At 35.2% G+C, this 13,059-nt stretch overlaps 1 protein-coding gene across 1 annotated transcript in view; it reads right to left on the minus strand.

Moving 5' to 3' along the window:
* The window catches only part of LOC132190050 (uncharacterized), a 10,471-nt gene extending 5,584 nt beyond the window's left edge, over window positions 1-4,887 (minus strand). Inside the window, exons 1-7 of the mRNA XM_059604931.1 lie at window positions 4,721-4,887; window positions 4,088-4,170; window positions 3,920-3,997; window positions 3,165-3,277; window positions 2,993-3,058; window positions 181-282; window positions 1-59 (exon numbers count right to left, since the gene is read on the minus strand). Of these exons, the coding sequence (XP_059460914.1) occupies window positions 1-59; window positions 181-282; window positions 2,993-3,058; window positions 3,165-3,277; window positions 3,920-3,997; window positions 4,088-4,170; window positions 4,721-4,848 (629 nt within the window). The 5' untranslated portion in view covers window positions 4,849-4,887. The remainder of the gene's footprint in view (window positions 60-180; window positions 283-2,992; window positions 3,059-3,164; window positions 3,278-3,919; window positions 3,998-4,087; window positions 4,171-4,720) is intronic.
* Between the last annotated feature and the right edge of the window lie 8,172 nt (window positions 4,888-13,059).

A 13,059-nucleotide genomic window follows, 5' to 3' on the forward strand; every position in this document is an offset into this window, starting at 1 on the left:
GCATCACATGGAGTCCTTAATGGCTGATCTTCCTGGATAATTTGGACCTCTCCACATGGCTAAAACGATGAAATTTAATCCAAATAAGCCTTTGCTGATATAGATAACAAAGAGAAAAAAGAATTATCATTCAAGCATATTATTCATTTCTGGGTAAGTAAAAATAGTAATTATCCTAACCGCTCCTTCCACATCAACCCAACGTCGCCTTAGACGAAATCTCTGCTGGCCACGAGTAACCACATTCAATGAGCCATCCTCTAACCGCCGGTATTGTCGAATCTGTAAAAGTGAGTTTAGCAAGTGTATAAGCTATTTGCATAAATGACATAACAAACCCAATTACAGCCCACAACCTCGCACACTCAATGAAGAATCCCACAAGTATAAAACATCTCTATCTCACATCATAAGAGTCACTTTGCCAGCAGGTTAATTCAACATACAAACTGCATTTACAATAGAAATAGCTTCACTTTTTCATTTCTGACATGTGATCCAAAATTGATTCCGTATCAACTGTTAGCCTCCACTTGCAAAAGGAGCTCAAGCCATAAGAAACATTAATATGCCAAAAAGTTCCTAGGATGTCTGGTGTTAGGCTCGGTAAATACTCAATATCTAGGTCACCCAACCACTGACTAGTGATGTAAGTTAACTAACATTGTAAGCAATCAGTGGATCAAGTTTGAATGGAATAATATCATGTATTTATAAAAGATATTGATCATAATTTATTAATGAAAGTCATAAAGTCCTACCTAAAAAAAACATCAATATGTTGCTTAGAAGAAAAAAAAAAAAAAAAAAAAAAAAAACTAACATTAATATGTTGATATACACTAACACATTAATTACTAGCATATAGTTATTGTGATGTCTCACATCGCCTAGGCATGGAGATGAAAATGTGCTTGCGTGCACAAGCCCATGAAGGTCGCCAGCGAGTCCTCGTTGGAACTCCAAAAATGGGCTAATCCCATGAAGGTCGCCAGCGGGGACGCTGTGTCCTAAGAGGGGGTGATTGTAACGTCCTACATCGTCTGGATATGGAGATAGAGATGTGCTTATATGTATACTTCCATCCTTATTGACAACAATGCGTTTTAAAGTCGTTATGGTCATAATCCCATCAGAATTCCGCAGTTAAGCAAGCTTATGCGAGAGTAGTACCAGGATGAGTAACTTCCTGGGAAGTCTGATTCGGGGGAGCCAAAAGCGGACAATATTGTGTGTCAGTGGGGCTAGGTGTTACAGTTATATAATTAAATATCTTATGATTAGTTAATAGTATTAGCTATTTAGTTAACACTTAACTATAGTTAGTATTTACTATTTAGTATGTTAATACTTACTTGTATACTAACTATTCAATATAGCCATATAGTTATATACTAACTATTAAATATGTTAGTTAACAACTTTATTTCATATTAACTAACTATTTATGTAACTTATGTTAATTAACTTAGTTAGCAACTTAATAAGCCTTAATAGTTAGTAACTTAATATGTATTAACTAACTAGTTACTAGTTACTAGTTAGTATGTTAATACTAATAACACACACACACACACACACACACACACATAGATAATATGCATACAAATATTGGGTAACCTATAGTTAACTATATTTACTAAGTTACTTATTTACTTAAACATATATTAATTAGCTAAATAATATGTCAGTTTATGAACTAACTAGTTGGTATGTTAACTAATATACACACACGTATAAATATTTTTTTGATAAGTAAATATTAAGAAACCTATATAACATATATTACTTAACTACTAATATACATACTTAAATTTATATAACTCATTCTTAGTAATATATTAATATATATATTTGTGTATATATACAAAGATATATAAACAAGCTAACAAGTTGAGTCAAGCTTTTTATGAGCTAGGCTCGCAAGCCCTAAACAAGTCCGGTGAGTGGCTAGGTCAAGCTTTAAACGAGCTAAGCTCCCGAGTCTCTGTCGAGCGTATCGGGTATGTATCACTTATTAATCGAATAGGTTTTTACAGTAATAAGCGGGTTTGTATAGTACCGAGTTTGCGTTTGGATTGGGCTTAACTGAGTGGGTATCCAACGAATTGTCTAACGGACTAGTTTATTTACAGCCCTACCTACAATTTTGTTTAGCTTCTATTAGTTATTAGTAATTTAATTTATTTTATTTTATCTGGTGATGTTTTTGGCATTCAATAAATAGGTGATTGCCCTAGATTATGTTAAGTAAGACAATAAATGGGTATTTCCCTAGGGTTTAGTCTTGAGTCTATTTGAGCATGCTTTGTACTTCAATGGAGCCGTACTTGATGAAATAAAATTATAAGGAATTGATTTCCCTTCTCTCCTTCTCTCCCTCTCTTTTCTCTTCCATAGCTTCTTCTTTCCCCTTTCTTCCTCTTCTTTTAGCTTCTTCTTCCCCTTTTAACTACTTCTTTCTTTCTCTCTCTTTTACCCTACTCTCTCCTACATTCACTGTATTATTCCGGTGATTATTGTTTGTCCTGCATCAGGGGGTTGTCTAACAAAGATTTGTGTTTGACATTTGATGACATATAAATGGACATAAACATGTGACATTGCAATCTTCAAAATCAACACTTTTTTTTTTTTAATAACGAGGAACCCCTCAAAGGCAAAGTCACTTTATGTACCCACCCCTGTTGGGTAAACTACGGATCCATGTAAAAATGCCCATCCACACAGATCAAGTAATATTGCAGTTTCGTCAACAAGCTAGCCCAAAAAAATTGTTTGCACCCAAGGGATTTGAACCTTGGACCCAATGGAAACACCACAAAGACCAAGGCCCTTACCACTTGAGCCAACTTCTAGAGGTTACAATTCTTAAAAATCAACACAAGGTGATATAAATGAGATATGTAGACATATTGGTTACATTCCCATTAATTGAAAAAAAAAAAAAAAAAAAAAAAAAAAAAAAAAGGCGGAGGTTTTGTAATTGTACCTCTGCTGTTGCCCCAATCGATGCGAACCTTAATCTTCCATCATTAGGGTCGCTATGAACACGGACCTGGAAAAGTTTCAAAACCACGTTAAAACTTTTGAACAAAAACTAGAGCAAGAAATCCCAAGCACAGATAGAGCAAATGAAAAGCAGTCATAAGAAGTTCACCTACCACACCAATAGTATAAGGAGCATCAACTTGGGTTAATGCTCTCTCAACTGCAGCTATAAAATTTGGCTGAATAACTCTTAGGGGAAGGGTGGCTTCCGGGAACAAAACAACTCCTGAAAAATATCACATGGCATGGTCTAAATAAAAAGGAAGAGAAATAGGAAGGCACCCACAGACAATAGGTCCAAATAAAAAGGTGACGTACTATACACCACAGCAATCTGACAGGGCTTAAATTCTTACAACTTACAAGATTAAGGGTGCTTAATTAAACTGGTTTTTTAAAATTACAGGTTATGGCAACTGATTTAAAGCTTCTGTATGATAATGCAAAGTCATTAGAGCATAATGAATGAATAAGAAAAAATAATATGCACACACACGGAACAGACAGTACTATATATATATATTATACTACACTGGCATCAAATCTCCTCTGAAAATGTTTGAGAAAGAGCATTAGAAAAAAAGATGATGAAAGCCAAGTGTTTAAGTATCTAACAGAAAATTGAAAGTACTTTTTTTCTCAGTGCTCGCTATAACTATGAAGTACAGATTTTTCACTTAAATTCCAGAAAATTTTAACATTTTTCAATAACCGGATCTGTTTTTTTTTTAAAAAAAAAAAAATAGTTAATAACTTCGCACAACTATGACTAAGTTTGCAATCTAGATGAAGTAAAATAGCCAAACAGGTAGGTACTGGAACTGAAAATCAATAACATAATCTATTAAATGAATAAATAAAGCAATACCTTCAAGATAAAAAAGTGGGAGGTTCATGACAGCACCGCCTTCCAAGAAGGCCATCCTATGGTGTGTGTCTTCGACCTCTGTTGCATGTAAGTGATCTCATGAACCCTAGATACTTCAGATCAGCATCAATATACACAAATACATAAAACAGAGCACCATTTGCCTACCGCCAAGATATTTATGTAACGAAGCCAAACTGGTGTTGAATGTAAATTCACTAGATGAGGCAGCGCCAGCATAGCCACGGTCACTATAGTCCAAAGCAAAATATGCATAAGAAAGTCAGGAACCCATGACAATAATCAAAACAACATCAGTGAAATCAACTCCAAATTATTCTAAAAAGCAAAGAAAATGCATTCAAGCTCACCAATCCTCTACTGCCAATTGAGTTCAAGCTCATATGCTATGACTCTTAATCTTAAATTTACATTTCTACTTATTCAACTTCCGTGGCAGACAAAAAGTGGATTTGCAAATCAAACTAGGTAACCGAGTCACATTTACCATGAATGTTACGCTGAATTATCAAATATGTCCTGCATTTTCTCCGATTTAGGGTTAAACTAGCGTAACCAAAACTTGTTTCATTTCTTTCCCTCGATTTTCTCAGAATCCAAACAAAAGTTTAGAAAGCCCAATTAAATCATACGCCTCCCAGACGAGATATTCAAATTATGCAATAACCCTAAGAAAGCCCCGTACCACAACATCAACAATAGTTGGGAATATGATAGTACAACCAATCAAGTTTGGGGAAAAAATCAAACGGCGAAGAGGAAGGGTGGTGGGGAGATTACATGGCGCCAAGGTCATCGTCGGATGAGTCGTGGAGGCCATCGACCTCTTCCACCTGCAATTCCTCGAGATCGAGCTCTCGAATCTGTTCCATCTGGTGCCTCTCCCTCGCTAGTATGCGGTCATCCATTTCCTCTCTCTGTGCGCTTTGGATTTTGACTTTGCGTTTTGTATCAAACGAATGGAATGTACTAGCAAGTAAACCAACCAATAGGACAAAAATATTTTTGTCTTTTTTACTTCTTAAAATAACTAACTAAATATTTTCCTATTCAACTAAATATTCCTCTACAGGGACAGGGTGGTCACCTAGTGTGCATTTTTGTAGTTTTTATTCACTTCTCAACGATATCCATTCCCTTGAAAAAATTATCCAAGTTTTTGCCACGTCAGTTATATACTCATGTTTCACTTTTTTCTTTGAATATATATTTCCTACAAATTGGATGGTAGGAAAATTCTTCTTAACTTAGGATTCATTTAGGATTCTAGTTTCAATAAGTACAATTTTAAAATTTTTATTTTTAAAAATTGTGTTTTTAAAATTAGTACTTTTTAAAATCGCAAACGCATTTGATAAAATATGTTAAAAAATATTTTTTTATTAAACATTTGTTATGCGAAGTTGTAATTTTAGTTTAAGTTCCTATTTTTTTAAATAAGCACCCATAACCTGCTTATAGAAATCACACATTTCGCGATATCTTTTAAAAACGCAGATTATTTTTGCGAAATTGCAATCCCAAACGCATCCTTATAATCCGTTTGTTTTGAAATAAAATGTTTTCATGATTATTCTTGTAAAATGTTTTGACGTAAGAATATATACTTAAATAACATTGTAAAGCATGATTATACCTGGGTTCATTCGAACAAATGGGGATATCAATCCCACATATCCTGCTCAAGTTCCCATGAAACTTCTTCTACTCCATGGTTTCTCCATAAAACCTTGACCAGTGGAATGGTCCTCAATTTCAACTATTGCTCCTTGCAATTCAAAATTTGCACGGGAAGCTCTTCATATGTCAAGTTAGCTTGAATATCAAGAGGTTCAAAATTAGTGATGTGCAAAGGATCATGTACACTCTTCCATAGCTAGGAGACATGGAATACATCATGTACACCAGCGAGGCTATGTGGCAATTCAACTTTATATGCCACGAGCTCATGTGTTTCTTCACTTGGAATGGTCCCACGTACCTAGGACTAAGCTTCCCCTACTTGCCAAAACGTATCACACCTTTCATCGGAGACACTTTGAGGTACACAAGGTCGCCAACTTCAAATTCTAGCTTGCGGCAATGCTTGTCCACATAACTTTTCTGTCTACTTTAAGCGGTGGCCATTCTCTTTCGTATAAGTGCAACTTTCTCTTTTGTGTCTTGTATCATTTCCAGTCCCAATAATTGCCTTTCGCCCACATCCCAATATAACGGCGATCTACACTTGTACCCATATAAAGCTTCATACGATGCCATTCTAATCATTGCTTGGAAGCGGTTGTTGTAAGCAAATTCAACTAAAGGCAAGAATCGTGTCCAATTACCGTTAAAGTCGAGCACACATAGGCTTAACATATCCTCAAGGATTTGAATGGTCCTCTCAGATTGCCCATTGGTTTGTTGATGGTACGCTGTGCTAAAATTTAGCTTGGTTCCTATTGCTTCTTGTAGCTTCTTCCAAAACTTGGAGGTAAACCAAGCATCCCGATCCGACACTATAAAAACAGGAACTCCATGTAATCAGACTATCTCATGTACATACAACTCTGCCATCTTCTCCATTAAATTTGTAATCCTGAATGGAAGGAAATGAGCACTCTTTGTGAGCCTATCAATTATCACCTATATAACATCTTCTCCACTAGGAGTCCTAGACAATCCACAACGAAATCCAATGCAACTTGATCCCATTTCCACATTAGAATATCAAGTTGTTGAAGTGGTCTCGCAAGCTGTTGGTGTTTAGCTTTAACAAGTTGGCACGAAGGACATTGTGCAACATACTCAGCTACATTGCGCTTCATACCTCGACACCAAAACTTCTTCAATTCTTAGCACATCTTAGTGTTTCCAGGGTGTATTGTATACTTTGTTTGATGTGCTTCTGTTGTGCCAAATACAACCTAAATTAATAGACAATATTTGGTACGTTTTACTCGCAAGTGCACAAGATCAAAACGATAATATAGCAGGCAAATACGAGATCATTCCTACGAGGATTGGTAAATTATGCTTATAATGTAATTTTCTATTTAATTAACGGGTTTAAAACAATTGTCACAAATTAAATTAAACTAAAGAAATAAAATAAAAGAAATACTAAAACTAAAAAGGATTAGGGTTTTGAAATCCACCGCTAACCATACTCAAGTAAGATTAACAATATGCCAATATTCCAATTATCTCTAGATATCCAATGTTTGTCAATCTAAGGGCATGGTATCTACTCCTTAAGCTATTGATTTCTCTAAACAACGAACTAAGCATAGTATCTACCCTAATTCTTTTCTTCCTCAAAAGATTTAGCATGGTATCTATTAAGTTATTCTTTAAGAAGGCATAAATCTATGGAAATCGACAAGTGACAACCACACAAGGCCTAGGGTATGGTATCTACTCCCGATTCTCCATGTTGATTAGCCCAAAAACTTGTGATGGGGTAATTTTGTCATTTTATTAAGGCCAGGACTCGGTCATCCAAATTGACTTAAATAACATAAATTCAAGCATATGTATATGATCAAACACATTCATATGACGAATTCAAGTAAACAGGAAGTAATCAAATTAAACACCCAAAAGATAATTGTAGTAAAGGCGCCAATATTGTAACCCTAAAGAGACATGATTATTAGGCTTCAATCTAGCCCTAATTAAAATGCTAAACTACATAACAAAAATAAAAGGGGAAGAGAAGAAAAACCCAAACTCCTCTTAACCTAGCCTTCAATTCTTTTCCAAAGCTTGTGTCTACTTCTCCACACTTTTTCCTAGAGGCTTAGAGGTCTATTTATAGGCTTAGGAAAACATAGAAGCCCTAGAAAACCTACTCAAATTGGAGGTTTATTTCCTAGTACAAGTAGGACTTTGAAAACCAATTTTGGGTTGAAAAAGGAGTCTTGGCCACATCTGATTTTTCTCTAGCGAACGAGTGCGCTCGATCCCAGGTGTGGTGCGATGGAGCACAAGCCTGCACTCGATCCATGCCCATGTGTGCTTGAGCGCTGATGCGCTCGAGCCTTCTTCTTGTGCGCATGCACTGCTGTGCTCGCTCCTTGCTCTCTAGAGCTCGAATGCATGCCTGCTCTCAAGCCTAGTCTGCATGTGCTCGATTTCAACCTCTAGATTTTCCCAAAAAAGCCCTTTAAATCCAATTTTTCTACAAATGCTTCATTTTTTTTTTCAAAAACCTATAAAAAGACATAAAACACAAAAAGGAAACAAAATATCAAATAATAACAAAACTAAGAGTCTAGCATATGTAAATTAAGGGGCTAAAATATGACTATTTTAGCATTTATCATACCCTCAAACTTACATATTGCTAGTCCTTTAGAAATACAAAATTGAAAGTAAAAACAAAACATAAAAACAAAAAAGATAAATCCTTTTTTCGTGGGGTGCACGATTGCATTTAGCGTATGCAATAAGCCTTTTAAACCCCTAGGCATCCCTAGTAGGACGAGTGAAGTTCCGTGAGGGTTTAACAAAAATGTTACCCATAAACATTATACAAAATTTATGATATGCCAAAGGTTTTAGTATCACTTAAAACATTGATTTTTATTCATTACCATGCTTAAAAAGATAATCTCCATCTTTACAATGAATTGGAATTCTAAAGTCTAATCAGTTGCAAAATAAAAGTTAAGGCACACAAGTTCAATTTAGTGTAAAGTGAACTAACACATAACTATGAGGCTTCCAAATTATTTCCAATGTGCAATGACTCAATACTGTTGTGCCAAATACTACCTAAATTAATAGATAATAATTAGTATGTTTTAACTCACAAGTGCACAAGATCAAAACAGTAGTATAGTGCAGCAAGTACGAGATCATTCCCACGGAGATTGTTGATTTCGTTTAGAATTGATTAAAATATTAACTTTGTCATGATATTGATATTGATATATTAAAAGGAAATAAAGATAAATAAAGGGTAGGGCTTTGATAGCCACCACTAATCTTCCTCAAATAATATAACAATATGCCAGTGCTCTAATCATATTATGAATACTTAAAGTTCGTCAATCTAAGGGTATGGGTGTCTACTCCTTAAGCTATTGATCTCCTTAAGCAACGAATTAGGCATAGGTATCTACTAAGTTGTTCTTTAAGAAAGCATAAATCTATGGAAATCAACAAACACATCAGGCCTAGGGCATGGATGTCTACTTCCGGTTCCCCATGTTGATTAACTCAAGAACCGGTGAGGAAATTCTCTTGTCACTCTATTAAGCCCAGGACTTGATCATCCAAATTGACTTAATTAATTAATCCATACCACATGCATATAATGGCCAGTCACACACATATGAGAAATTCAATAAAACAAGAATTAATCAAGTTAAGCATCACAATATGATTATCACAAAGGCGCCAATATTGAAATATTAAATAAACATAATTAAGGCTTCAATCTAGCCCTACTAAAGAGTTTAGTTACACATGATTAAAATAAAACTAAAAAGAAAAGGGAAAGAAAGAACCAAAAATGACTCCTTGAAGTATCCTCCAATTCTTCTCTCCAAGAGTTGCGTGTTTAATTGTGAGGCTTAGAGGTCTATTTATAGGCTTAGGAATACTCTAGAAATCCTAGAAACCCTACTAAACTCGTAGGGTTAAGTCCTAGTTCAACTAGGACTTGAAAAACCCTATTTTGGAAGTAAAAGGAAGTCTGGCCGCCTTGATTCTTTTCTCCAGCGCACGAGTCTGCTCGATTGCAGCTCGTGCGCACTCGATCGCAGACCTGCGATCGATCGTGTGTCTTCTGCGCTCGATCACAAATGCGATCGAGTCTTCTTCTTGTGTGTGCGAGCGCACGCCTTGCTCGCTCGTCTGGACCTCTTTGGTAGTGCCCTCGAGTGCAGGTCCTCTGTGATCGATCGCACTATCTGAATGCTTAAGCTTGATCCGAAACTTCTAGCTTCTTCCCAATTTTATCTTTTAAGCCCGATACTTTCGGAAATACTTTATTTTCTTCCAAAAACCTATAAAACAAAGAGAATACAAAAAGGAAATAAAATAGTACAAACTAACAAAACTAAGGAATTAACAAATATAAGTTAAGGGCTAAAATATGAATATTTGTCACTTAAGAAATACCTCAAAGTTCATTGGGATTCCTATCGGAATGAATAACCAAGGCATAACTTTCTTTTCTTTTCAATTCTTTTTAGGCTCTACAGTGCTTTGTTCCCTTAAGCTTTCTAATTGACCCATATAATGAGTGTTTCGCCAATGACTCACAAACTATATGGTTTTAGGGCATTAAGTGTAAAGACACCCTTAAAGACTTACTTACTCAAATCAAAAAGGCTACTAAACTAAACTAGCCATGAATTTAACCAAATCAAAATTCTCACATTTTGATGTGAACACTCATTGCTTAATGAGGCAAGATGTCCAGTTACTTAATGAAAATCTCATAATGATCAATTTGTTTTATTTTCTTTTCTTTTCTTCTTTTTATATATATGTCAAAGTATCCATCCAACTAGTCACGCAACTTTACCCAAGAAATTGAAACATATACAATCATATTAACATGTCATACCCCACAAACTAAGTGCTAATGTGCTTGTGGCAATTTAAAATTAAAACAAGTGAATTCTCAAATGTCGAAAGTAAGTAACTAGACTTTGAATTCTCGCCATTAGATTATGTGTTCAACATTTTAAGCTCAGCAATGAAATTCAAATCACAATTTCTAAATTAACCAAATTCTCAGGAATAACATAACATGCATTTATTTCAAAATTTTTAAGAAAATAAAAATTTTCAAAAAATTTTAGACAAAATGTGTGTGTGTTCCCCATACCCCCAAACTTGAATTACACTTGTCCTCAATGTGTAAAAAAATGGAAAGATCAAACCCTGGAGATGAGAAAATTGGTTGGACAAAGGTATGACTCGTAGCATATCCCCAAACTTAAATTTAGGAACACTTGTCATGGAATGGAATACCTCCCAAGAGCGCTAAGTTTACTGTCTTCAACCAGATTGTTGAATGTAGCTTCAGTGCTACTATTCTCTGTGAGATGCTAGTTGGAATAGGTATTGCTCATAGCATACCCCCAAACTTGCAAGAAGACTTGTCCCTAAAACAAATAAATACTCCAACTAAATACCAGTCAAGTGCAACACATTGATGTAAAAATATAATCAAAGAATAAAAATTGACAACAATGGAGATAATAGAACCTGGAAGGAGATCATGTACCCCGGCCTAATGAAGGGCTCAAGTGCATAAGGCATGCATTGTATGGAATGATGGCAAAATTTTTAAGATCGTTGATCCTACATGCAAAATAAACCAATTAGATTCGGACTTTACAGCAGCTTCATTACTACTATTTAAAAGTGCACTCAATAGCAGAGGACATGTGATCGATCGCAGTGGTAAGCTCAATCCTTCTGATTGGGTGTTTGGTCTCACTGCCACAAAACAGAAATAGTATGGCAGTGGGGCGCTCGATCGCACTACTACGGATAAAAATAGAACAGGGACTACAACAGCATCGGGACTGCTGCCTGGTAGCGGTATGCACGATCGCACTGCTGCAAATTAGAATAGACTTGCGGACAGAAACAAAGAAAAAAAAACATTCAAAACACAAAATAAAAAAAAATTACAGAATTAAAAAAATAAACAGAAACAATGAAAATAAAATAAACAGACATTAAAATTAAAATAAACTGGAGGGAAAAAAAAAATTCTAAACACGATTTAACACAATCCCGGACAACGGCGCCAAAAACTTGTTATACCAAATACTACCTAAATTAATAGACAATATTTGGTACGTTTTACTCGCAAGTGCACAAGATTAAAACAATAATATAATAGGCAAATACGAGATCATTCCCACGAGGATTAGTAAATTATGCTTATAATGTAATTTCCTATTTAATTAACGGGTTTAAAACAATTATCACATATTGAATTAAACTAAATAAATAAAGTAAAAGAAATACTAAAACTAAAAAGGATTAGGGTTTTTAAATCCACCGCTAACCATACTAAAATAAGATTAACAATATGCCAATATTCCAATTATCTCTAGATATCCAATGTTTGTAAACCTAAGGGCATGATATCTACTCCTTAAGCGATTGATTTTCCTAAACAACGAACTAGACATGGTATCTACTCTAGTTCTTTTCTTCCATAAAGGATTTAGCATGGTATCTACTAAGTTGTTCTTTAAGTATAAATCTATAAAAATCGACAACCACACAAGGCCTAGAGCATGGTATCTACTCTTGGTTCCACAAGTTGATTAGCCCGAGAACTTGTGATTGGGTTCTTTTGTAACTTTATTAAGCTCCAAACTCGGTCATCAAAATTGACTTAAAATAACATAAATCCGAGCACATGCATATGATCAAACACATTCATATGAAGAATTCAAGTAAACAGAAAGTAATCAAATTAATCACCCAAAAGATAATTGTAGCAAATGCGCCAATATTGCAACCTTAAAGAGACATGATTAGGGCTTCAATCTAGCCCTAATTAAAATAATAAACTACATAACAAAAATAAAAGGGGAAGAGAAGAAAAACCCAAATTCCTCTTGATCTAGCCTTCAGTTCTTTTCCAAAACTTGTGTCTGCTTCTCCACACTTTTTCCTAGAGTTAAAAGTCTATTTATAGGCTTAGGAAAACATAGAAGCCCTAGAAAACCTAATAAGATCGGAGGTTTATTTCCTAGTACAAGTACGACTTTGAAAACCAATTTTAGGTTGAAAAATGAGTCTTGGCCACATCTGATTTTTCTCCGTGCGCTCAATCTATGCCCGTGTATGCTCGAGTGCTGATCCGCTCGAGCCTTCTTATTGTGCGCATGCACTGTTGTGTTTGCTCCTTGCTCTCTGGTGCTCGCGCGCTGTTGCGCTCGAGCGCATGCTTGGGCTTGAGCCTAGTCTGCATATGCTCGATCTCAACCTCCATATTTTTTCAAAAATGCCATTTAAATCCAAATTTTCGAGAAATGCTTCATTTTCTTTAAAAACATATAAAAAGACATAAAACACAAAAAGGAAACAAAATAATAAAAATATCAAATAATAACAAAGCTAAGAGCCTAACATATGTAAATTAAGGGGCT

The sequence above is a fragment of the Corylus avellana genome, chromosome ca8 (genome assembly GCF_901000735.1).
Source record: "Corylus avellana chromosome ca8, CavTom2PMs-1.0".
Taxonomy (NCBI): Eukaryota; Viridiplantae; Streptophyta; class Magnoliopsida; order Fagales; family Betulaceae; genus Corylus; species Corylus avellana.